Source organism: Schistocerca gregaria, chromosome 6 (assembly GCF_023897955.1).
Source record: "Schistocerca gregaria isolate iqSchGreg1 chromosome 6, iqSchGreg1.2, whole genome shotgun sequence".
Classification (NCBI taxonomy): domain Eukaryota; kingdom Metazoa; phylum Arthropoda; class Insecta; order Orthoptera; family Acrididae; genus Schistocerca; species Schistocerca gregaria.
In genome coordinates, this window is record NC_064925.1 from 494978170 (window position 1) to 495005990 (window position 27821).

At 46.0% G+C, this 27821-nt stretch overlaps 1 protein-coding gene and 1 non-coding gene across 3 annotated transcripts in view; both read right to left on the minus strand.

Annotated features, from left to right (window-relative positions):
• Positions 1-27821, minus strand: part of LOC126277921 (zinc finger CCCH domain-containing protein 13-like) — a 963772-nt gene that overhangs the window by 189441 nt on the left and 746510 nt on the right. For both annotated transcript variants that reach the window (XM_049977490.1, XM_049977491.1), the window contains one exon: positions 4760-5690. In XM_049977490.1, the coding sequence (XP_049833447.1) occupies positions 4760-5690 (931 nt within the window). The remainder of the gene's footprint in view (positions 1-4759; positions 5691-27821) is intronic.
• Positions 23334-23408, minus strand: Trnas-cga (transfer RNA serine (anticodon CGA)). The gene has a single exon. It is a non-coding gene; the product is annotated as a tRNA-Ser (tRNA).

A 27821-nucleotide genomic window follows, 5' to 3' on the forward strand; every position in this document is an offset into this window, starting at 1 on the left:
GCCAGTATTTCTGGGCAGCAGCTGATCTGTCGTTTCGTTATTATGTTCCGTGACAATATTACATTGTTAGGGAACAACCAACAGTAGCTCATTCTAGATGCCAAAAAATTTCCGTTGCGTTACGTGTGTTTCTAGCATTTGTAAACTTAGAGAAAGCTTTTGACAATGGTGACTGGAATACTCTCTTTCAAATTCCCCAAGGTGGCAAGGGTGAAATACAGTGAGCGAAAGGCTATTTACAATTTGTATAGAAACCAGATGGCAGTTATAAGAGTCGAGGGACAGGAAAGGGAAGCAGTGGTTGGGAAGGGAGTGAGACAGGGTTGTAGCCTCTCTCCGATGTTATTCAATCTGTATACTGAGAAGCAGTAAAGGAAACAAAAGAAAAATTCGGAGTAGGTATTAAAATAAAGGGAGAAGAAATAAAAACTTTGAGGTTACATAGTAATTTTTTCAGAGACAGCAAAGGACTTGGAAGAGCAGTTGAATGGAATGGACAGTGTCTTGAAAGGAGGATATAAGATGAACATCAACAAAAAAAAAGAATAATGGAATGTAGTCCAATTAAGTCGAGTGATGCTGAGAGAATTAGATTAGGAAATGAGGCACTTAAGGTAGTAAAGGAGTTTTGCTGTTTGGGGAGCAAAATAACTGATGATGGTCGAAGTATAGAAGATATGAAATGTAGACTGGCAATGGCAAGGAAAGCGTTTCTGAAGAAGAGAAATTTGTTAACATCGAGTATAGATTTAAGTGTCAGGAAGTCGTTTCTGAAAGTATTTGCATGGAGTGTAGCCATGTATGGAAGTGAAACGATAAATAGTTTGAGCAAGAAGAGAATAGAAGGTTTCGAAATGTGGTGCTACAGAAGGATGCTGAAGATTAGATGGGTAGATCACATAAGTAATGAGGAGGTATTGAATAGAATTGGGGTGAAGAGGAGTTTGTCGCACAACTTGACCAGAAGAAGGGATCGGTTGGTAGGACATGTTCTGAGGCATCAAGGGATCACCAATTTAGTATTGGAGGGCAGCGTGGAGGGTAAAAATCGTAGAGGGAGACCAAGAGATGAATACACTAGGCAGATTCAGAAGGATGTAGGCTGCAGTAGGTACTGGGACATGCAGAAGCTTGCACAGGATAGAGTAGCATGGAGAGCTGCATCAAATCAGTCTCAGGGCTGAAGACCACAACAACAACAACAACAACAAGAACAGCAACGTGTGTGTGTGTGTGTGTGTGTGTGTGTGTGTGTGTGTGTGTGTGTGTGTGTGTGTCAGAGACGAATCATTCCCGCGGACAGTCCGATCGCTGAATAATACTATTTCCTTTGGGCTTTGCTGACTTCCCATAAAGGACATATTTAATTATGGCAATTTCAATTGGAGCTTTCGTGTCCACTGCTACCAGTGAAGGCGCACGCAGTTTAACAGACACCATACAAAGTGGCGTAGGCTTAAGAATCAAGGTCTCGGCCAAATCATCCACTGTTGGGAAAGAAGGGTAGAGAAGCACCACCACCAATATTTATAGTGGCAGCTTCTTTTTCTTTGAGGTGATAATTAAAAGTTTATGACCCCCCTCTGGTATTCCTCTGCGCGTGGCTGCAGCTGCAGCCGACGTGTACGCACAGCGGAGAGGAAAGTGGTCGCGCAGACGGAGCCCGTACTGAGCGACCGCAGGGAAAGTGGCGGCCAGGCCGTGGCGTGCCGCACCGCACCACGCCGCGCCGGCTCCAGGAAGTCCAGCAGGCCGGCTGGAGTCTGGAAGACAGGCGGCGGGCTGCGCTGTCGATCTCCCCGCCTTCCGGCTGTCCGAAGAGTTTCTCAACTCACTGTAAAGTAGCCTGCAACCTTTCTGTCAGCCTGCCATGTAACGCAACCTCTACACGAGGCACTGTGGAGTGCGTGGCGGACGGTACTTTCCACGTTGCTACGTACTACGGCGTCTTTCAGTTTCATTCGCGCATGGAGCACGGGATCAGTCAGTGGTTCAATGCCTACGTGCACTGTGTAAATCGCCTAATCATTTTCACAGTCCCTATGGCAGCGAGCCATATGGAACTGAAGTATAAAGAGTGTTCAAATAAAAAGGTACGTAACGTAGTAACAACCAAACAGATTGAAATGTGTATCTGCCGCTTTGGGATAACGTAGTGAGGCATCCACAGAGGCGAATCTAGCGTCGTCACCACCCCCAAAATAATTCGAAGCTGTGTCCTTACCAGACAACGTGATACTTCTTTTTTCGACGTCCGAAGTCCGATACTCATCGAATTCTTGGAGTACGGAGAGCCATTAACAGTGACGTGTACTGTGAGACACTCCGTAGCCTATGCAAGTCTGTCAGAAGCAAACGGCCTGGATTGCTCACGGAGGTGGTGGTTCGGCTCCACGATAACGCGCACCCACGCGTCTCCAAGGTCACACAAAGTGTAATAGCCAAGTTCAAGTGGAAGGAGCTTGAGCATTTGACCTACAGCACAAACATGTCGCCCTGAGACTTCGACGTGTTTTGGGCGTAAAAAAAAAAGCACTCAAAGGGAAGCACTTTAGCTCCGACGAAATCGTTAGGGAATTGGGTATTCCGAGACCTACAGTGTCAGGCATTATCTCGCACCCCAGACAACGCAGTGGTCGCCGGCGTTTAACAACCGAGAGCAGCGGCTTCAGATGTCCCGATTTCAGTTGGTAAGAGCTGATGGTAGGGTTCGGGGATGGGGCAGATCCCATGAGTCCTTGGACCTAAGTTGTCAACAAGGTACTGTGCAACCTGGTAGTGGTTCCATAATGATGTTGGGTGTGTTGACATGGAATGGGCTGTGTCTCTGGTCCATCTGAACCGGTCGTGGGAAATGGTTGTGTTCGGCTACTTCGATACCACTTGCAGCCATTGATAGATTCTACGTTCCCAAACAACCTCGGGATTTTTCTGGACAACAATTCACCATATCACTGGGTCACAGTTGCTCGCAATTGGTTTGAAGAATACTCTGGGCAATTCGAGCGCATGATTTGGCCACTCAATCGCCCGCCATGAATCCCATCTAACAGTTATGGGGGACGTAATCGAGACGTTATTTCTTGCACAAAATGCTGCACCGACCGCGTTTTCTGGTTCAACTGAATCAATCATCGTGGTTAGAGAGCTTAGAGAGCACTTGCAGCCATTCATGGACTTCATGTTGCGGAACGACGATGGAATTTTTGTGGATAACGATGTGCCTTGTCATCAGGTGCTAGCTGTTCGCGATTAGTTTCACGAACATTCTGGACAATTCGAGCGAGTGATTTGGTCACCCAGGTATTACATCATGAACCCCATCGAACATATATGAGACATAATGGAGAGGTCTGTCAGTGCACAAAATCCTACAACGGCAACACTTTCGTAATTATGTGTGGGTGGAGAGGCAGCATGGCGCAATATTTCTGAAGAGGACTCCCGAATTGTTGAGTTTCTTCACTGTGGCGAGCAAAAGGAGGGTCAGCACGGTAATAAAAGACATCCCATGACTTTTGTCGCCTCATCGTACATATGACTGTTAGGTAACCTGTGACACTGTCTGTCAGTAGTTACAAGTTGATTGGATTATATCATTTTCAGACGACCGAAGGAGCGATCTCTTACTTCCCAAAAGCATTCAACAGACTAGGTCGCATAAATATTTCTTTATTTAAGTCAACCGGTTTCGACATACTTTGCCGTCATCTTCAGGTCTTAAAAAGCTTTTTGTTATGGAACATTTTCATATTACGTTGGACATCACACCAAGTTGTCATTTGCGTAAAATTCAGCACATTATAAAATGTGAGTCATAAATAAAATATTCATAAAATATTTAAAAACATAAAGCACCCTGTGGAAATGACCATGTCCACTTTATGTTTTCCTAAATTTTATCCACATGACAACTTGGTGTGAGGTCTACATCTACATCTACATCTACATCTACATCCATACTCCACAAGCCACCTGACGGTGTGTGGCGGAGGATACTTTGAGTACCTATATCGGTTCTCCCCTCTATTCCTGTCTCGTATTGTTCGTGGAAAGAAAGAATGTCGGTAAGCCTCTGTGTGGGCTCTAATCTCTCTGATTTTATGCTCATGGTCTCTTCGAGAGATATACATAGGAGGGAGCAATATACTCCTTGACTCCTCGTTGAAGGTATGTTCTCGAAACTTTAACAAAATCCCGTACCGAGCTACTAAGCGTCTCTCTTTCAGAGTCTTCCAGAGGAGTTTATCTATCATCTCCGTAACGCTTTCGCGATTACTAAATGATCCTGTAATGAAGAACGCTGCTCTCCGTTGGATCTTCTCTATGTCTTCTATCAATCGTATCTGGTACGGATCCCACACTTCTGAGCAGTATTCAAGCAGTCGGCGAACAAGCGTACCTTAACCTACTTCCTTTGTTTTCGGATTGCATTTCCTTAGGATTCTTCCAATGAATCTCAGTCTGGCATCTGCTTTACCGACGATTAACTTTATATGGTCATTCGATGCCTACTACCAGATAATTTATGGAATTAACTGCTTCCAGTTGGTGACCTGCTATATTGTAGCTAAATGATATTGTTTCTAACCGTGTAACATGAAAATGTTTCATTACAAAAGGATTTCTAAGACCTGAGGATGACAGGAAACACTGTCGAAACCGGTTGCCTTAGTAAAGAAATATTTATGTGATCTACGATGTTGAATCCTCTTCCCGTCGTGTTTACATGAGAGCAGCAGGCAGGTGCGCGCCCTACCTGCGAGGAGAGGTCGGCGTCGGTGCTGGGGCGGCGGCGCACGGAGTGCGGCGTGGCGCGCAGCGTCTCCTCGTCGGTGTCGAGCAGGCGGTCGCCGCGGTACTCGGTGTAGCGCGCCGCCACCGGGTCCCGCTCCTCGCCTTCCTCGTCTTCCCCGCGCCTCTTCCTGTCCGCCTCCTCCTTCTGGCCCTTCTCCTTGTCCTTCTTCTTCTTCTTGTCCTTCCTGGACGAGCCGCCGAACAGCTGCTTCACCTTGTCCATGGCGGACGAGCCCTGCTTCTTCTTCTCCTTCTTCCTGGAGTCCTGCGGGGGCGGCGCTGGCGCGGGCCCCTTCTTGCGCTGGTCCTCGGCCCTCAGGGTGCCGCCGCGCTTGATGGTGTCGGCGCGGCGGGCGTCCTCCGCCTCCGACCCGCGCGTCTCCTCCTCCTCCGCCTCCAGCAGGCGCGCGTCGGCGGCCTTCTTGGACGGCTTCTTCCTGCGCGCGCGCCGCAGCTCGTCCGCCTCGTCGTCGCCGTCGTCGTCCTCCCGGCCGCGGTCCCGCCGCCTGCGCTGCTGCGGGTAGTGGCGGTCGTCGACGTCGGTGTCGTCGAGGGCGGAGCGCTGCGGCGAGTGGCGGTCGTCCACGTCGAGGTCGCTGGCCTCGGGCCCGTGCGCCAGCCGCTCCACGCGGATCAGCTTCTCCGAGGCGCGCTGTTCCTTCTGCGTGCGGCTCAGCGTCCGCGTGGCCGCTGTGCTGCCACTGTGCTCCCGCCGCTCTCGCACCTCCCTGCTGCCACGCTCGCGATCACGCTCGCGGTCGCGGTCGCGATCGCGGCCTCTATCTCGTTCGCGTTCTCGCTCTCGCTCCCTGTCCTTCTCTCGATCCCGGAACTCCCTCTCCCGGTGCTTGGGCGAGGGTTCCCGCGAATGGTCTTCCGCTGGAGCATAATGCCTGTAAAACACGAAGGGAGATATCTCATTAGTTATTTACTTTAGGATATGTAATCTATATGTAATATACACTCCTGGAAATTGAAATAAGAACACCGTGAATTCATTGTCCCAGGAAGGGGAAACTTTATTGACATATTCCTTGGGTCAGATACATCACATGATCACACTGACAGAACCACAGGCACATAGACACAGGCAACAGAGCATGCACAATGTCGGCACTAGTACAGTGTATATCCACCTTTCGCAGCAATGCAGGCGGCTATTCTCTCATGGAGACGATCGTAGAGATGCTGGATGTAGTCCTGTGGAACGGCTTGCCATGCCATTTCCAGCTGGCGCCTCAGTTGGGCCAGCGTTCGTGCTGGACGTGCAGACCGCGTGAGACGACGCTTCATCCAGTCCCAAACATACTCTATGGGGAACAGATCCGGAGATCTTGCTGGCCAGGGTAGTTGACTTACACCTTCTAGAGCACGTTTGGTGGCACGGGATACATGCGGACGTGCATTGTCCTGTTGGAACAGCAAGTTCCCTTGCCGGTCTAGGAATGGTAGAATGATGGGTTCGATGGCGGTTTCGATGTACCGTGCACAATGCAGTGTCCCCTCGACGATCACCAGAGGTGTACGGCCAGTGTAGAAGATCGCTCCCCACACCATGATGCCGGGTGTTGGCCCTTTGTGCCTCGGTCGTATGCAGTCCTGATTGTGGCGCTCACCTGCACGGCGCCAAACACGCATACGACCATCATTGGCACCAAGGCAGAAGCGACTCTCATCGCTGAAGACGACACGTCTCCATTCGTCCCTCCATTCACGCCTGTCGCGACACCACCGGAGGCGGGCTGCACGATGTTGGGGCGTGAGCGGAAGACGGCCTAACGGTGTGCGGGACCGTAGCCCAGCTTCATGGAGACGATTGCGAATGGTCCTCGCCGATACGCCAGGAGCAACAGTGTCCCTAATTTGCTGGGAAGTGGCGGTGCGGTCCCCTACGGCACTGCGTAGGATCCTACGGTCTTGGCGTGCATCCGTGCGTCGCTGTGGTCCGGTCCCAGGTCGACGGGCACGTGCACCTTCCGCCGACCACTGGCGACAACATTGATGTACTGTGGAGACCTCACGCCCCACGTGTTGAGCAATTCGGCGGTACGTCCACCCGGCCTCCCGCATGCCCACTATACGCCCTCGCTCAAAGTCCGTCAACTGCACATACGGTTCACGTCCACGCTGTCGCGGCATGCTACCAGTGTTAAAGAGTGCGATGGAGCTCCGTATGCCACGGCAAACTGGCTGACACTGACGGCGGCGGTGCACAAATGCTGCGCAGCTAGCGCCATTCGACGGCCAACACCGCGGTTCCTGGTGTGTCCGTTGTGCCGTGCGTGTGATCATTGCTTGTACAGCCCTCTCGCAGTGTCCGGAGCAAGTATGGTGGGTCTGACACACCGGTGTCAATGTGTTCTTTTTTCCATTTCCAGGAGTGTATATTGTGTCACAAAAAGGTACGGCCAAACTTTCAGGAAACATTCCTCACACACAAATAAAGAAAAGATCTTATGTGGACACGTGTCCGGAAGCGCTTAATTTCCATGTTAGAGCTCATTTTAGTTTCGTCAGTATGTACTGTACTTCCTCAATTCACCGCCAGTTGGCCTAATTGAAGGAAGGTAATGTTGACTTCGGTGCTTGTGTTGACATGCGAATCGTTGCTCTACAGTACTAGCATCAAGCACATCAGTACGTAGCATCAACAGGTTAATGTTCATCACGACCGTGGTTTTGCAGTCTACAAATGCGGAGTTGGCTGATGCCCATTTGATGTACGGATTAGCACGGGGCAATAGCCGTGGCGCGGTACATTTGTATTGAGACAGATTTCCAGAACGAAGGTGTCCAGACAGGAAGACGTTCGAAGCAACTGATCGGCGTCTTAGGGAGCACGGAACATTCCAGCATATGACTCGCGACTGGGGAAGATCTAGAACGACGAGGACACCTGCTATGGACGAGGTAATTCTTCATGCAGTTGACGATAACCCTAATGTCAGCGCCAGAGAAGCTGCGTCTGTACAAGGTAACGGTGACCACGTCACTGTATGGAGAGTGCTACGAGAGAACCAGTTGTTTCCGTACCATGTACAGCGTGTGCAGGCACTATCAGCAGCTGACTGGCCTCCACGGGTATACTTCTGCGAATGGTTCATCCAACAATGTGTCAATCCTCATTTCAGTGCAAATGTTCTCTTTACGGATGAGGCTTCATTCCAACGTGATCAAATTGTAAATTTTTACAATCAACATGTGTGGGCTGACGAGAATCCGCACGCAGTTGTGCAATCACGTCAACAACACAGATTTTCTGTGAACGTTTGGGCAGGCATTGTTGGTGATGTCTTGATTGGGCCCCATGTTCTTCCAATTACGCTCAATGGATCACGTTATCATGATTTCATACGGGATATTCCACCTGTGCTGCTACAACATTTGCCTTTACAAATACGACACAAGATGTGGATCATGCACGATGGAGCTCCTGCACATTTCAGTCGAAGTGTTTGTACGCTTCTCAACAACAGTTTCGGTGACTGCTGGATTGGTAGAGGCGGACCAATTCCATGGCCTCCACGCTCTCCTGACCTCAACCCTCTTGACTTTCATTTATGTAGGCATTTGTAAGCTCTTGTCTACGCAACCCCGGTACCAAATGTAGAGACTCTTCGTGCTCGTATTGTGGACGGATGTGATACAATACGCCATTCTCCAGGGCTGCATCAGCGCATCAGGGATTCCATGCGACGGATTGTGGATGCATGTATCCTCGCTAAAGGAGGACATTTTGAACATTTCCTATAACAAAAGTGTTTGAAGTCACCCTGGTACGTTCTGTTACTGTGTGTTTCCATTCCATGATTAATGTGATATGAAGATAAGTAATAAAATGAGCTCTAACAAGGGAAGTATGCGTTTCCGGACGCATGTCCACATAACATATTTTCTTTCTTTGTGTGTGAGGAATGTTTCCTGAAAGTTTGGCCGTACCTTTTTGTAACACCCTGTATATACAGGGTGCTCAGAATATGTGTGAAATGCTTGTAGGGATGTTACAGGACAGGTTGTACTGTGGCATAAATTTTAAAAAAGAAATTCGATACGTTGCTCCGTTTCCGAGTTATTTAGCATAGAATTTAGCCAATCAGGGCGTCGCGCGCTCACACTCAAGCGGCCTGCCAGGGGCGGTTTCGCCCAACAAGCGCTTTGTCTCGTTAGCTGAAACTAGAATTTACGCGCACGCCGATTTGATTGGCTAACTTCAATGCGGGTATAGAGGGTCTATACAAGGGCGATGTTCTTGAGGGCAATATTATAGAAATGGAACAGAATGAAGATGAAGATGAAATGGGAGATACGATACTGAGTGAAGAGTTTGATAGAGCACTGAAAGACCTAAGTCGAAACAAGGCCTCCCGAGTAGACAGTCCTGACAAAACTCTACCATCTGGTGAGCAAGATGTATGAGACAAGCGAAATACCCTCAGATATTCAAGAAAAACATAATAATTCCAATCCCAAAGAAAGCACGGTTTGACAGATGTGAAAATTACCGAACTATCTGTTTAATAAGTCACAGCTGCAAAATACTAACGCATATTCTTTACAGACGAATGGAAAAACTGGTAGAAGCCGACCTAGGGGAAGATCAGTTTGGATTCCGTAGAAATGTTGGAACACGTGAGGCAATACTGACCCTACGACTTATCTTAGATGCTAGATTAAGGAAAGTCAAACCGATATGTCTAGCATCTGTAAACTTAGAGTAGGGTTTTGACAATAGTGACTGGAATACACTATTTCAAATTCTGAAGGTGGCAGGGGTAAAATACAGGGAGCGAAAGCCTATTTACAAATTGTACAAAAACCAGATGGCAGTTATAAGAGTCGAGGGGCATCAAAGGGAAGCAGTGGTTGGGAAGGGAGTGAGACAGGTTTGTAGTCTATTCTCGATGTTACTAAACCTGTATATTGAGCAAGCAGTAAAGGAAACAAAAGAAAAATTAGGGGCTGGAATTAAAATCCATGAGGAAGAAATGAAAAATTTGAGTTTGCCGATGACATTGTAATTCTGTCAGAGACGGCAAAGGACCTGGAAGAGGAGCTGAATGGAATGGACAGTGTCTTGAAAGGCAGATACAAGATGAACATCAACAAAAACAAAACGAGGATAATGGAATGTAGTCGAATGTAGTGATACTGAGGGTATTAGATTAGGAAATGAGACACATAAAGTAGTAAAGGAGTTTTGCCATTTGGGGAGCAAAATAACTTATGATGGTCGAAGTAGAGAGGATATAAAATGTAGACTGGCAATGGCAAGGAAAGCGTTTCTGAAGAAGAGAAATTTGTTAACATCGAGTATAGATTTAAGTGTCAGGAAGTCGTTTCTGAAAGTATTTGTATGGAGTGTAGCCATGTACGGAAGTGAAACATGGACGATAACTAGTTTGGACAAGAAGAGAGTAGAAGCTTTCGAAATGTGGTGCTACAGAAAAATGCTGAAGATTACATGGGTAGATGACATAACTAATGAGGAGGTATTGAACAGAATTGAAGAGAAATTTGTGGCACAATTTGACCAGAAGAGGGGATCGGTTGGTAGGGCATATCCTGAGGCATCAAGGGATCACCAATTTAGTATTGGAGGGCAGCGTGGAGGGTAAAAATCGTAGAGGGAGACCAAGAGATGAATACACTAGGCAGATTCAGAAGGATGTAGGCTGCAGTAGGTACTGGGAGATGCAGAAGCTTGCACAGGATAGAGTAGCATGGAGAGCTGCATCAAGCCAGTCTCTGGTCTGAAGACCACAATAACAACAAATGAAGCTTCTGAAAATGAGATTCACAACAAGAGCAAAATGGCTGAGCAGGACGGCTGCAGTAAACGACATAACGTCAGAACTACTGATCGTCTTGGGAGAGCCAACCACGACAGAATTCTTCCATATGATGAGCAAGCTGTATGAGACAGGCGAAATACATTCAGTCTTCAAGAAGAATGTGATAATTCCAATGTCAAAGAGTGCACTTGTTGACAGATGTGATTATTACCAAACTATTAGTTTATTAAGTCACAGTTGCGAAATAACGGTACGAATGCTCTGTAGAAGAATGGAAACCTGGTAGAAGCTGACCTCGGGGAAGATCAGTTTGGTTTCCGGAGAAATGTAGGATCAGGCCAGGCAATATTGACCCTACGACTTCTCATAGAACACAGGTTAAGGGAAGACAAAGCTACGTTTGTAGCATTTGTAAGCTTAGAGAAAGCTTTTGACGGTGTTGACTGGAATACTCTCTGTCAAATCCTGAAAGTGGCACGGGTAAAATACAGGGAGCGAAAGTCTATTTACAATCAGATGACAGTTATAACGGTCGAGGAGCACGAAAGGGAAGTAGTGATTGAGAAAGAAGTGAGACAGGGTTGTAGCCTATCCCTGATTTATTCAATCGGTATGTTGAGCAAGCAGTAAAGGAAGCAAAAGAAAAATTTGGAGTAGGAATTGAAATCCATGGGGAAGAAATAAAAGCTTTTGAGGTTTGCCGACGACTTTTCAATGTTTCCCGATGGATCTGTTTCAAATACACTTCTCTTGATTGTCTTCGGATAACATTGTGCTAGTTCCACAATATTTCACGCAAGTAACTCTTCGACATATTTAAGTGGTAGTTGTTGGTGTCGTTACTGCTGTGGGACTTTCACAGTGTTATCTCGAGGCAAACCCGAGAAATGAATTTAAAAACCAAAGGTTGTTCGGAAACGATCCATTAACACATTAACACACACAACTTAGTAGATGACCAGTTTAAAAAAAAAAGTAAGGTAACACTGCAGTGACATAGAAATATTCCACGCCGTGCTTTATGATGTGATCTGTTGTAAGATGTGTACTGTGGTGTACAACAGTTCGGGGAACGTGTGGCGTGCTGTGGAGATAGCCAGGTCTTACTGCACGCACGCATATACCAACGCGCGCGTAGCGTAGTTTGCGTTGGTATGAAAGTCTTGGCAAATTAAAACTGTTTCTCGAATTGAGAATCAAACATGGGACCTTTGCCTTTGGCGGGCAAGTGCCGGTGGTACACTTGTCCGTGAAAGGTGAAGGTCCCGAGTTCGAGTCTCGTTCCGGCACAGTTTCAATCTACCAACAAGTTTCAAGCCAACCACTAACCCAGAATCGTATGTGAGTGATCTGAATAAACTTAAAACCCTTTTTCGACTTGTTTGGCCTGAAAAGAATCCAAAAGAAATCTTGCACCAACACGACAGTGCATACCACTTTTTTCTATTTCACTAATTACTTATTTAGAGACCTGTCGCCTAACATTTTAATAAAAGGTAGTATACTTAACAGTTTTTCATCCGATAACATAAATTATTTCGTATTTTTAGCAAATATTATTTTTCAGAAATAAAAATGAAAATAACCATAAAAACGAAGGGTGTTAAAGGACAGTGTTAGTGATCTGTTGAAATTAAAGAAGTTTTAAGAAGTTAGCAAAGATCAGAGTTGAGTTGCAGATCGGGCACCAAAGTTCAGCAGGGGTTGGGAAGAAAGGAGCGGGGTGGGGGGTGGGGGGTTGCAGATACGTCTGAAAGAAATACACGTGTTGTTACTAAGCTATGTGCCTACTTCGACTGTACGTGTTTTACGTGAGTAAATGCAGTGACCTGTCACGCCTTATGTACTAGGTGATTTAATGATGGAAGCTGCCATCATCTTCATTGTCTTTTTTATCGTTGGTTTGATCAGTTTCGCCAACTTCTTCTGAAGTGTCTCTCACGGTGACTGTTTGTTGTTCCTGCGTCTCATCTCAGATCTATAATACCTCGATGTTCTTTCGTGCCCGGAAGGTGAGCGCACACGCACACACACACACACACACACACACACACTCACACACACACACACACAAGTCTTAGATTATAACGCGGGTTGCCTCCTTCACCCTATAGCCCACATCTAGTGCACTCGCATCTGTTTGGACCATTTAAAGATTTTCTAAGTTGGACACACTTTGAAGATGACCATGCAGTGAAACGAGCACAGGACAAGACATTTTCCCAGCAGCGAAAACATGCCCCTACACAGCGCCGGTGTAAGGACATAGAACTTGACGGAGGCTATGTAGAAAAACAGCACACGTAAAAGGTTGGCTGATAAGGTAAAGTAAAAAGTGTAAAGTCTGTGGCGCAAGTCCGTGTCCAGGCTATCGGCCTGACTGTAGGTAGAGTGCAGTCTTTCTTCACTGTGGCACTAGCAGGGGGAAGGTGGTAGGCCCACCACGCCGGAGGTGATTGTCGCCAAATTCTAACACTTACGAATAAATACGTTCTGAGAAAAGTTGCGGGGCATTACTTATTGATCGACCCCCACAACCTAATGTTGTGTATGGTGCGCAGGGAAACTACTGCTTAAGAGCCTCTGTGTTCACTGTAATTACTCCATTCTTACCTTAGCGGTATTTATGGAAGCGATTTGTAGAGGACTGCAATATGTTTCTAGATTTCTCGCTAAATACTGGTTCTTAAAACTTTGTAGGCAAGCTTTTCCAGAATGATTGGGGCTTACCTGAAAGCACCTGTCACTTTGGATTTTTCAGCATTCGATGGATCAAACATATCTGTGAGCGTATTTCCTGCTCTTCTATGTATACGTTCGGTATCTGCTAAGTGTCCCACGTACTTCAACAGCTTTCTAGGAGAGGTCATACTGTTCGAGATAACTCATTGTACATACATAAAAAAAGTTTTGGATCACCCCGGCTCCCACAACTCCTGAAGATAGACGAGGTCTGTGTGCATTGTATCACAGACACAGTCCCTTTGACGTGCAGAAGTGTCACTAAATCCGCCCAAAAGATGTAAACAACCACGCATGAGCAGCGCCTATTAGACGGAGGGGTTCCAACAGCCGATGAGTTCCAGTCATTTCACCAGGAAGGAGGTACAAGGCTCGTGTTGTCTGTAGCTCAACCATGCCTAGACGGTCAATACCGCGGTTCGATCGCGTCCGCATTGTCACTTTCTGCCAGAAAGGGCTCTCAACAAGGGAAGTGTGAAGGCGACTCGGATTGAACCAAAGCGATGATGTTCGGACATGGAGGAGATACAGAGAGACAGGAGTTGTCAATGACATACCTCGCTCAGGCCACCCAGGGGCTACTACTGCAGTGGATGACCGCTGTGTACGGATTATGACTCGGAGGAACCCTGACAGCAACGCTACCATGTTGAATAATGCTTTTCGTGCAGCCACAGGACGTCGTGTTACAACTCAAACTGTGCGCAATAGGCTGCATGATGTGCAACTTCACTCGTGACGTCCATGGAGAGATCCATCTTTGCAACCACGAGACCACGCAGCGCGGCACGTATGGGCCCAACAACATGCCAAATAGACCGCTCGGGATCGACATCACGTTCACCGAGGAGTGTCGCATATGCCTTCAACCAGACAATAGTCGGAGACGTGTTTGGAGGCAACCCGGTCAAGCTGAAAGCCTTAGACACACTGTCCAGCGACTGCAGCAAGGTGGAGGTTCCCTGCTGTTTTGCCGGCCGGGGTGGCCGAGCGGTTCTTGGCGCTACAGTCTGGAACCGCGCGACCGCTACGATCGCAGGTTCGGATCCTGCCTCGGGCGTGGATGTGTGTGATGTCCTTAGGTTAGTTAGGTTTAAGTTCTAGTGGACTGATGAACATAGAAGTTAAGTCCCATAGTGCTCAGAGCCATTTGAACCCTGCTCTTTTGCGGTGGCATAATGTGGGGCCGACGTACGCCGCTGGTGGGCATGGAAGGCGCCACAATGGCTGAACGATACGTGAATGCCATCCTCCGACCGATAGTGCAACCATATCGGCAGCATTTTGCGAGGCATTCGTCTTCATGGAGACAATTCGCGCCCCCATCGTGAATATCTTGTGAATGACTTCCTTCAGGATAACAACATCGCTCGACTAGAATGGGAGGCATCTTCTCCAGTCATGAACTTTATTGAACATGCCTGGGACAGATTGAAAAGGGCTGTTGATGGACGACGTTATCCACCAACCACTCTGAGTGATCTACGCCGAATCGCCGTTGAGGAGTGGGACAATCTGAACCAACAGTGCCTTGATGGACTTGTGGATAGTATGCCACGACGAACACAGGCATGCGTCAGTGCAACAGGATGTGCTACTGTGTGTTGGAGGTACCGATGTGTACAGCAATCTGAACCACTACCTCTGAGGGACTCACTGTATGGTGGTACAACATGCAATGTGTGGTTTTCATGAGCAATAAAAAGGGCGGAAATGATGTTTATGTTGATCTCTGTTCCAATTTTCTGTACAGGTTCCGGAAGTCTCGGAATAGAGGTGATGCAAAACTTGTTTTTGGTGTGTGTAAATTAACATTGTCTCTGAGATTCTACAACAGATGGAAGTCAAAGATAGTGGACGGTATAATTTGCACAAGTACGGGTAAGTTAGGAACTGCCTTTGGAGAATCCAACTACTCATGCTGATCAGCAAGCTGCCTCGCGGAGTTTGTATCAACTTCCGTAGACCTTCATTAAGAATCGCTACAGTAACAACAACCCTTTAACATGCAGTTTCATTACGATGACTTGTTTTCTTCCGCGCCTACTTGCATCATTAGTCACGGAACAAGGACACTACTTCGGAAACCTTTAACAGCTCAACCAGTCACAACATGTGATGAGCATTCCACCGATGGCACCGTCCCTCCCGTAGACGGAACAGCACTGCTAAGCACTGTCGTTTCGACCGCATTCCCGTGCATCATCCTCGGCACCCCGCCAGGTTTTTAAGCCTGCGAGGGCGGCCGGCCGCGCCCTGCTGACGGCGCTGGAATGTTGGGCCGACACCTCACCGGAAGGTCGCGCGCCCGCCCGGCCTTCGGAACGCATTACGTAAACTGTTTGCCTTCCACGGGCGCCTCTTTGACAAGTGCTCGCTAAACGCCGAACGCGTGCTGCAACAACACGCCTCCATTTTCCGGTAACGCGTGCGTCTCGGCGCCTTCGCCGACGGCATCTATTTCTGCTTCGTACCGCAGATACGTAGACTGCGTATGTTCGACAAGGAAGGAACCTTAACATTTAACGTCACGTCGTCGTTACGAACGATATTCTTCCTTAATTCGAAATGGATGGTGGAAGGGATTACGGTACTTTTGTGGCCCGAAACGGGAAAGCATGGAGAACAGAAATCTGGATAAATGGTACGTAAATTTCAACTCTGGTTTCTCCTAAATACGTACGTATGTGGTCATCTCGAAGTAGCTAATAGGCTCTCACACGGTACAAAACAGGAAAACACAGAAGTTTTGACAAATGGAACAGATCCAGTGCCTTAGCCTATTCAACCAAATTACGCAGTTCCATATGTTATGATAGCGGAACAAACACTGGTAGCAGTTACTTCTGTAAAATATCTGGGAGTATGCATGTGGAACGATTTGAAGTGGATTGATCATATAAAATTAATTGTTGGTAAGGCGGGTGCCAGGTTGAGATTCATTGAGAGAGTCCTTAGAAAATGTAGTTCATCAACAAAGGAGGTGGCTTACAAAATACTCGTTCGAACTATTCTTGAGTATTGCTCATTTCGTACCAGGTCGGGTGGACAGAGGAGATAGAGAAGATCCAAAGAGGAGCGGCGCATTTCGTCAGAGGGTTATTTCGTAAGCGTGATAGCATTACGGAGATGTTTAGCAAACTCAAGTGGCAAACTCTGCAGGAGAGGCGCTCTACATTGCGGTGTAGCTTGCTGTCCAGGTTTCGAGAGGGTACCTTTCTGGACGAGGTATCTAATATATTGCTTCTCGCTTCTTATACCTCCCGAGGAGATTACGAATGTAAAATTAGATAGATTCGAGAGCGCACGGAGGCTTTCCGGCAGTCGTTCTTCCCGCGAACCATACGCGACTGGAACAGGAAAGGGAGTAAATGACAGTGGCACGTAAAGTGCCCTCCGCCACACACCGTTGGGTGCCTTGAGGAGTATAAATGTAGATGTAGATTGTGTAATAGTTACATTTAAAAGTGCAATGCAGGATGCCCAGCTCCTTTCCGAAAGCTCAAAGTTATTTTTAATAATAATGATACCAGTGATTGTGCTATTACGAAGCTTTGAAATCTGATCTTACATTTTATATTAATAGATATGGTACCGTAAAAGTGCTAGACGTAGACTAAATTTACGGCCAAACAGCTGTCCAAGAGTTTTGCAATGTCTTCGACTATTTGAACACTTTTGCCACCAGCATTGCTCCATTGATGTTGGCTTTCAAGGTAACAGTGGGTTACGGTTTGTTGTCATAAACTTTCCCCTTCAGATACCGCTTCTAGAAATAATCTGTCAGTGTTAGATCACGATGAGGCGTGACATAGCCACTGTGAAGGTGACTGCGATCCAGTGTAACGAAACTGCCATTTCAGTGATCGAAAATATTTATTTATTCAGTTACCTGTTTCGATCAACTAATCTGTCTGCATGTAGTTGACCGGGAAAGCAGTTAAAATACGTAGCCATAAGTAGTACAATCACATGGATTAAAATTATGGTAAAATAGTAGCCACACATGTCCCTGATATTAATGGATGTTTGCGGTTTCTGTTCCTGAACAAATAAGAACTTGCGATCAGTGACTGTCGTGTCATTTGCAAGAATTTCGATGTCATATCAATTCAGGGAAGCAAACAACGTAGTTACGGAAGAACGTTATGAAAGAAGATGACTTGTGTTTCTGCTGTGCTGGCTCGTAATATGTAAGACGTGTCTCCGTGTTGCTGGAATCTAGTTTCAAATGGTTCAAATGGTTCTCAGCATCATTGGACTTAACATCTGTGGTCATCAGTCCCCTAGAACGTAGAACTACTTAAACCTGACTAACCTAAGGACATCACACACATCCACGCCGGAGGCAGGATTCGAACCTGAAACGGTAGCAGTCGCGCGGTTCCGGACTTAGCGCCTAGAACCGCATGGCAACCACGGCCGGCAATCTAGTTTCAAACCTGATTTTTTTCTTCTTTGTTTTCCCCAGTGTTTATCCTTTCTAGTACTGGCTTCACTTTTTCAGGATTTTTCAAATTTCATTTTGTTATTTAATTTTCTGATGACCTTCCTGGCATCACGTTAGTCTAGATACAGACGGGACGGCAGACGAATGCACTATCTGTCTGTAAATCGTGTAAACTTACTGTGTTTTTTGTTCCTGGTTCGTATTCTCTGAGGAGAAATTTGTGGTAACCCAGTAATTGCCTAAAAGCACGATGGAAACCACCTAAAAACCACACTCATGTTGGCTGGTATACCAACCCACGGATGTTAATTCACTGCGCTGACCCGACTTACTCCCCTGTCTTGCAAGCTAGCGCGCAGTGCGTTACGCTACATGAGCAGGTCAGTCTGAGAGCTGTTTAACTGTTGTAATTTTTGTGTGTTCAACTATAGTGTGATTTCACTCAAAACAGCAACTGGGCGATAAAGCTGCGACTCGTGCATTGTGCCGCGTCCGGAGTGTGTGTTTTGCCAGGGATTGGGGGCCAGGGGTTCGTGCGAAAGGGAATTGAGCCGGTTGGTCGAAGTGAAAGGGAGACTTGATTTTTTGACTTAAATTCCGTGAACTACGCGTACAGCGTGGTGAGAAACAGTCTGAAAAGCTTGTAAGGGAGTTACAGGGTTGATTGTGCTGAGAAATAATTGTAAAGAAAAAAATTCGATACGTTGCGCCGTTTCCGAGCTGATTAGCGTTGAAATTGAGCTAACCAAGCCGTTGTGCGTGTAAGTTCAAACGGTCCGCCGGATATAATTAGTGTCAGTCGTTTTCATAGCACAAACGTTTTTCAGGGGCTGAGTAGCGAGGATAGGGATATTTCCGTACATGTTTTCGAACTGTATCTACAGCACCTCATTGGCTTCTCATGATTTAGCGCATTCCCAATTAAAAGTCTCTACCGCTTTATTGTCTGAGGACCTCACTTCATTAATTATTTTGTCACATAACGTATTTCACAGGCGTCTTGTCGCACCTCTGGTCCGACATTGTGGCGTTCCCCGGTTGCTTCTGCCGCACACTCAATTCTGTCCTTACTTTAGTTGCTTTCAGTATTATCTCCAAGACTTGGTTTCTCGTCGTGGACAGGACTACCGATCAAGTTTAGCGCAGAGTATCATGGTTTCTCTGCAGATATATCCGAACCAGCTGAATAAAATCGGCCGTGTTCTTTTTAGAGAAACCGTTCCAGCATTTTGTGTTGCGCGATCTAGAAAAACTTTAGAAAACCTGAAACTGGGTCGCCGTACAGGGATTTGAATCGACGTCCTCTCTTAGTATAGTATAGTTTTTTTGCATGTTCCGCTGATCATATTCATGACAATTTACAGTGTAGAACGTGACAGTAGGTTTACAATTAATATTTATATACACTATCCGTCCAGAGTTTCGATCACCTATCACAACTATGGATTTGTGGTTGAAACAGGGATTTCGTTTTGAATGTTTCCGTCACATCCCTGATCTGGTAATCAAACAAGTGTATATATAAGACTACGCCCTTTTGCTGTATATTTGACTGGCTGTTCATACAGACGGGCGCTGATGAGTATCCACAACAACACTGCAAACACTGACGTCCTTTTGCCTAAGACGTTTATATTCGAACAGGTTCTATTTCTTCGCCACGCGGGATTAGCCGAACGGTCTAGGGGGCTCCAGTCATGGACTGAGCTGCTGGTCCCGGAGGAGGTTCGAGTCCTCCCTCAGGTATGGGTGTACGTGTTTGTCCTTAGGATAATTTAGGTTAATGATGGTCTTCCGCAGCCGACAACCCGTGCATGTACCAATGTCAACATCACGACATCGGCAATTACGATTGAAACGGGCACGTGACCATCGGCACTGGACGTTCGTTACATGGTCTGATGAATCCCGAAACCTTCTTCATCACGCCGATGGGAGACCGCGAATACGTCCTCTTCAGGGGAACAGCTCCTTCAAAATTGTATGGCGGGACGGAGAGAAGCTGGCGGCGGCTACATTATGGCCTGTGAAACATTCACGTGGGTTTCCATGGGTCGGCTGGAGCTCGGTCAAGGACTATCGTACACTGAATGCACACCACGTACACCCTTTCATGACGACCACGTTTCTCGAAGGCAGTGGGAATATAATGCGCCATGTCACAAGGCCACCAGTGTGATGAAGTGGTTCGAAGAGCACAGTGGCGAGTTCCAACTGAAGAACTGGCCGCCCAACTCGCCAGATCTGAACCCGATTGAACACGTCTGGGATGTGATTGAACGTGGCATCAGAGTTCATCACCCCCTCCCCGGAATTTACGGGAATTATGTATGTATGTGTGTGTGTGTGTGTGTGTGTGTGTGTGTGTGTGTGTGTGTGTGCGCGCAGATGTGGCGCCAACTCCCTCCAGCGACCTACCAAGGCCTGACTGCTTTCTTACCACAATGCGTCGCCGCTGTTATCCGTCCCAAAGGTGGGCATACCGGCTGTTAAGTAGGTGGTCATAATGTTCTAACTAATCAGTATATGACTTATGTTTTCCTTGCATTAAGCTGATGAATCCTTGTAGAATGCTCCTTGCACAAATACATTACTGACAGGAAATACTTGCGACAGTCAGCAAACGCAGCGGTATGTAAACCAGCAGGGACTGTCACTTTACGTAGGCAGCTCTGGATTTAGAAATGTTACCGACCAAGTTTAGACTCTGAATGTTTTACGTGAAGCGGGAATACCGAAGGAAACTGATCATTCGTGTGTTGGTCAGTAGACATTTAAACTCATGCGACTTGCAATGTGATTGAGTTTGAGGAATTCATAAATGCAATAGATTTTATAAACTGTTTCATTTAAAGAATATCTCTGTCATTCTACTTTGCTAAGAAAAGACAACGGACAACGCTGTTCCGAGACCTTATGAGACTTCAATGTACATGAAAGTAAAAGCACGAATCTTATCCCAGGGCCCTTAACAGATATTTTAGAAACCCCCAAGGGAGCGCTAGAGACGCAGTGTTATGACCTCTTTTCAAGATCCTGTCCCATTCAACTGATCTCCCACGTCCTTTGTGTCTCTAACAGAATTATGAAGTTATATTGAAATCTTACAACTTTATTTTTTCTCCTTCAACTTTTTCAGATTTCTTCTTGGTTTCGTTTACATATCGCTGTATGTGGGGATCGAATAACATCGGTCATTGTCTCATTCTCTTCTCAACTACTGTTTTTCTTCGAGCTCTTTGACTCTTATGACTCCAGTCTGGTTTCTGTACAAGTTGTACACAACCTTTCGCACCCTGAATTTTATCTCTGATACCTTTGAAATTTCAAATAGTGTTTCACTGACAAAAACTTTTTCTAACGTTAATAATTCTGTAATGTGTTTTTTGTTCGGTCTATCTTCTATGGTAAGAGGTAGCGTCACTTTTGCCTCAGGTGTAACTAGACAACGCAATAAAATTAAAAGATCAATTTTGCGAAACCCCGTAATCGTCTGCCACTGTGTCGCATAAGTTTGAAATTTGGCTAAAAGGTGCCTACAGCCCCCGTCTGTAATGGTGCAAAAGCGTTACCGCTATGGTCGGCGACGCTCCAGACAACAAAGTGACGACGCGTGCTACGGCTCACAAGTTAATGTGAACTATGAGGTGGGTTAACGACGTCTCATTGGCACCAAATTTCTCTACAATTCTACCCGACGCCACCGAGGACCTGCTATTTTTTCTACGTATTGTGCAATATAATACTCGCATTAAATTGAAGAGTCGATCAGACGGAATCAGAATTGTAACTTCGTGTTTATTGTAATTCTAATAAAATTTCTTAGTCTCCGGTAAGGCATCGATGATGGCAATGTCATAGTCGAAATCTAGATGTGCAATAAATCACGGATTTTTGCGACTGATTGCTGCCCTCCTTCAAATTTGAATATTCGCTGGTAACTGTGCAGACAGGCATCCAACGGATGCCATTTTATTTACTTACTCATATTTTCTTTATAAATATAAATAACGTGTGAAAGTGACAAAAGATATATTTTTCAGAAAAGGAACGGTTTTCATCATTCAAATTTAATTCGAAATTGATTATATTTGTAAAAGAACTAATAGTGTATTAATGTCTCTGGTAGCAGGTAGTAGTTGTTAAGGTATTGGCGCGAGTAGTAGATATAGTGAAGCAGTTATGAAGTTGATCTGCTTAAATGAATTGATTGTATCAGAATGGAGATCGATTTATACAGAAACATGAGATGAAAAAAGTAAAATGAGTGACGGAAGAAATAGGAACCTGCAGTATTCAAATTTTAAAAGCAAACCCGATCGTACCGCCTAGACAGTTGCTGTTTCCGGCGAGCTACGATTTCAATAAGCTACAAATATCAACGAGGATCTACAAGCACACACGAGTAATTTGTTTCATTAAATATTTCGAAGTTCTTTCTCGCTTAAATGGCTGCACTGACTTATGTTACTATGTCTATAAAAGTGCACATGATTAATATTTGGATTTTAGAACTAATAGAGAGGGATTCGTAGTACCGGATACTGGACCAGACAACTACGATACCGAACAGAGATAGGCACACAGATTGGCGCCTACGGAACGATATGTTGCGAAGACAAAAATAAAATTTCACTTATATTGACAGAGACAGCTTATCCGCTTGCCCTCATATGTTCACAATGGACATATATACTCGGCAATTCACCGAACGGCGCGTGGTGGAGGTACCCCGTATTACTGCTAGTTCTTTCCTTTCCTGTTATACTTGGAAAAAGGTAGAAGGGAGAAACGGCTGTCTATACGCCTTCGTATGAGCCCTAATTTTTCGTATCTTATCTTGATGGTCCTTATGTATGTTGGAGACAGAAGAATCGTTCCGTAGTTCGCTTCAAAGCCGGTTCTCTAAATTTGTCAATAGGGTTCCTCGAAAAGAATGTCGCCTTCCCTCCAGCGATTCCTATTTGAGTTGAGAAGCATCCACGTAACAATTCCATGTCGTTCGAACAGATCAGTAACAAATCTAGCAGCCCGTCTCTGAATTTTTTCGAGGTCTTCCTAAAATCCGACGTACTACAGATCTCAGATACTTGAGCAGCACTCAAGAATAGGTCGCACTAGCGTCCTGTATGCGGTTTCGTTTACAAGTGAATCACCTTTTCCAGAAATACTCCGAATTACATGTAGATAACCATTCGCTTTCCCTTCCAAAATTCTCACATCCTCGTTCCATTTCGTAACGCTTTGCTATATTACTTAAACGACGTGACTCTGTTTGCAGGACACTAATAATGGTGTACCCGAACATTAGGGGTTTGCTTTTCCTACTCATCTGCATTAACTTGTATTTTTGGCCATTTATAGCAAGCTGTCATTAGCCGGCCGCTTCAGTCTGGAAGCGCGCGGCTGCTACGGTCGCAGGTTCGAATCCTGCCTCGGGCATGGATGTGTGTGATGTCCTTGGGTTAGGTAGGTTTAAGAATTCAGAATGAGATTTTCACTCTGCAGCGGAGTGTGCGCTCATATGAAACTTCCTGGCAGATTAAAACTGTATGCCGGACCGAGACTTGAACTCGGGACCTTTGCCTTTCGCGGGCAAGTGCTCTACCAACTGAGCTACCCAAGCACGACTCACGCCCCATCCTCACATATTTACTTCTGCCAGTATCTCGTCTCCCACCTTCCAAACTTTACAGAAGCTCTCCTGCGAGACGAGATACTGGCAGAAGTAAAGATGTGAGGACGGGGCGTGAGTCGTGCCTGGGTAGCTCAGTTGGTAGAGCACTTGCCCGCGAAAGCCAAAGGTCCCGAGTTCGAGTCTCGGTCCGGCACACAGTTTTAATCTGCCAGGAAGTTTCAGGTTTAAGTAGTTCTAGGGGACTGATGACGTCAGATGTTAAGTCCCATAGTGCTCAGAGCTATTTGAACCAAGCTGCCATTCATCGCACCAACTAGAAATTTTGTCTAAGCCATCTCGTATCCTCCTACAGTGACTCAGTTCCGGCACCATGAGCGAGCAACCGCAGATTGCTGCCCTGCCAGTCTGCCAAATCGTTAATGTATGTAGAGAATAGCAGTAGTCCCCAGTTCACTGGGGCACTCTTGACGATGCCCTCGTCTCTGATTCTGTTCAACCCTGTACTTCTTTAGCGCTCCTACTTGCTCGTACGCAAATGCACGCTCGCGAACGGGAACACATAAACGCTGGAGAACAAAGACACGGCTGCTGCTCCAGAGACGCAGAGGCGGGCGTCGGCGCGTTCGTCCGCGGTCACGGGCAGTAAACAGCGCGCTCCAGCCACCGGTACAGTTACTCGCAGCGGCCGAGTATGCACGCAAGGACACCCACTGCAGCGGCTGCTGCCGCTCCGCTGACGAAACGGGCGCGGCGATTTCTCTGCACGCACCTGCGCCACTCACACCGACACGTCCCACTGCCGACGGCTCCTAAAGCACCTACACCACTTCTCTTCACCTACATCTACACTCCGTGAGCCACATCATGGTGTGAGGCAGAGATCTCCGCCGTCATTCTCCTCTTTTCCTGTTCCAGTCACCAATGGTGCGCGTGAAGAGCCTAGTCGGTGATTATACATGGTTTAAAGGCAAAGTTTTGCAAGAGCGGGCGCGTTGACTCGGTGTCCACTTTGACCAGAGACTTAGCTTTGACTAGCATATCGATCAAGTCAGCAACAAAACTTAAGGATCCTATAATAAGATAATCAGTATAGGGTAGAGGAGATTTAATCTAGCAACAGATGTAATTAAATTATGTCATGACAGTCTGCCTGTCTCGATTGTGGGTTATGGAACTAGCCGCTGGACCCATAGGCTCAGGCTGGTGAGACCAATCATGCCCCGGAGGAGGCGTCAAAGGAATATAATAACAACTACTGGATCGTTCGGGGCCACTCTTACAGATTGGTTACGACTTTTCACGGGCCTATCCACTATCGATCTCATAATTAGACAAACAACGGCCAACTGTTGGATAAAGAAACAAGAATTTATCAAAGTTGAACAGATAATGGGAAAGAGCATGTCAGAACAACCAAAAAATCGAGCGATTAGTATTATAACTGTGGCAAAATGAGTGGAGCCGTTCGGATACAGCCAGAAGAGTGTACACTATGTTACCTTCCGGATGTGAAAGGGGTAATTTAAGTTGTATACTACCAACAAGATGATTGGTACCGGACCAAATCCGGTGCATTTCCACAGGATTGGAGAAAGGCCAACACCATCCTGTAAATGTGGTAGAGGGACTGGTACAGCTCAGCACGTTGTCTTCGCTTGTCCAACATAAGCACAAGCTGTCTAATCTGAGAGGACAGCCATAACCACCCAGAACGGTCATCATTTATTGCTTAACGTTGAGCAACTGAGTAATTTAACAAAGTTAGTCGATATTATATCGACCCACGAACAGTGTCATTATCAGACAGAACAACTGCAGCGTGGCGACCATAGGTGAGAAAAGCCATGTGTGCTGTGCAGCAGAGATTGGCCGCAAATCTAGTCTATATTAATAAAGAAAAGCTTGCGATCAAAAACATCATCAAGGGTTCATAGTATAAGCAATAAACTTGCCCGCCAGGACTGTCTCGAGAAGGTGGAAGAAGTGTGTTGAGAGTGAGATAACCTTATATAAATCAGCGCAAGCTAGGGACAGGTAGAAAAAGATTCAGGACAGAATCTGATAGATAGCTTGCCTCTTAGCCTTCTAAAACTTATCCATAGCTAATAATAATGATGATCCAGTGGTAAAAACCAGTATGAGCATCTGTAATTTAGTAATATACTTTTGTAAGTCATAAATCTTAATTATTTTGTATTTGGCTAGATGGTATAACCCGCACATGTCCACGAGGTTAGAGGAAGGTAATGACCCATTGTAAGTGTGAATGCAGGAACTGTTTGTAAGAGTTGATTTTTTACAATTCCATTGTCTGCTGGTTTATGTGTTATATAACAGTTGTAATGTAAGTTTACTGGAGGTCTGTTCTTTGTTAATCTAGATAACAGACCAATATTGCAAATGTAGCTGTAGATGTAGTTGGCAAGGCTCCGTGCGAGTTCGAATCTACCTAATTTTACTTCCAAGATCTTTGACTTTTCTAGGAACGTACTTTCTCTTAACCCCTTAAATGATGTGGACGGGTTAACTCATGCTCTGCCGCTCCCCAGCTGCCGAAGATGTTTTTAAACGCGGCCCCTAGGTTTTCCTGAAGCTCTAACGGCGTGTTTCGTTTCCTGTTCCGCCGACCTCTTACTACTGCGGACGAATTACTTCCATATTTAGATGAAGTTACGAATATTTACCATCCAGCATACGTGCCACTTTGCGTGCTATGATTTTGCAAAAAAAACCTCGTTCCGGTACCTTAAACCGTTTATGAAATGTGACGTTTATTATCAGCACGTCATTCCTGATGCATAGAGGGGCGCAAATGGGCGCGTTACACGTGACTGTCCATGAGCTATAAAAACCAATAACTCGAGACCGACATGAGACATCGTTCTCCTCTCAATTTTAAATAAAATTTCGACATTTTATCTAAATTTCATCCGCAGCAATTTACGAGAATGGTAGCGAAGTTTACGCAACGTGGTTTTACCTCTGCAAACTTTAAAAAATTTCGTGCAATGTTTTCCTTAATTTGATGCACCGCAGTAATTATGACCAATAACGAAAACAAACTGTCCTTTATCGGGTGAAGATTTCAGACTGTAAGATGTGCGAAAATAAGGTTTTTCATCAAATAGTTTTCTTACTGTCGGCTAAAATGTACTTCGCAGAGCCGTGACGCCGTCTCTGCACAGATAGCGGCACCTGGCGAGCCGTACAGCCACAATAAACCCACACTCAGCGAGGAATGCAGAGAGCGAGTCTGTGGCAGCGATAAAGGTAATTTAAACAAGAGGCCTAAACCACTTCGCCCTGCGCAACGCCTTCCTTCCAACCTGCCGCAAGCGTTGAACGAGAATCTTGCATGACGCTTTCCTCGTTATTAAACGAACTTGTGAAGAAATGTGCAGCTGTTCTTTGGATCTTATGTATTTTCTCAGTCAAACCTATCTGTTAAGGGGCCCAGACAGACGAAGAGTATTCAAGTTCAGCTCGAATTAGGATTTTGTAAAATACCCATCCTCCATGGCTGGCCTAAACCTCCTGAGGATTCTTCCAGTAAGTGTCAGAGCGTCACCTGCCTTTCCTACGATTAGTTTTATGTGGTAGTTCCTCTATAAATCGCTCTGTACATGGTCTCCCAGACGTTTAATGAGATCTGACTGCTGCAAGTTATTATTCAGTTATTGCGCGGTCGTATAATAAAGGGTCTTTGGGCCTTTCTGTGCAATAAGTTTCGTTTGTTTATACTGAGGGTCAGCTTCGAACCTTTCGTAACAATTTTCTAGCGTTGCGACTCCAAAGTATACAACCGCATCCCCGCCCATTCTCTGACTTTATTCACTAGGTCATTTACATACAGTGTGGCCAGAAACAGTCTGATAAGCTTGTAAAGGTTTTGTAGCATAGGCTGTGCTGAGAAATAACTGGTAAGAAGGAAATTCGATGCGCTGAGCCATTTCAGAGTTCACTGGCATTGAAGTTACCCAATCACGCCACTGCATGTGCAAATTCATATGGCCAGCCAGCTACAATTAATGTCAGTTGTTCTCATAGAGCAGATGATAGCCCCACGAGACTGCTCAGCCTCTAACTCGGGTTCGATCCTTACTACCGCCCCACGTCCAGTTTTCGTATCGCTACTTTGTTCGGTTTTAGGAAACCAAACTAAGAACACTGTATCTGGCGGGTTTCTTAAATTTGCGCGCATAACGCTGATTATCTCAGAATCGGCGCAACAATTATTTCTCTGCATAATCTAACCTGCAACACCCTTAGAAGCTTTCCGGGCTGTTTCTGACCACCCTTTATGTTCCGTGATCAATAATGATACTAATACACTCCCTTGGGTTATGCCCGAAATTAATTTTACATTTGAAGATTTCTCCCCCTTAATAACGACAGGCTTTGT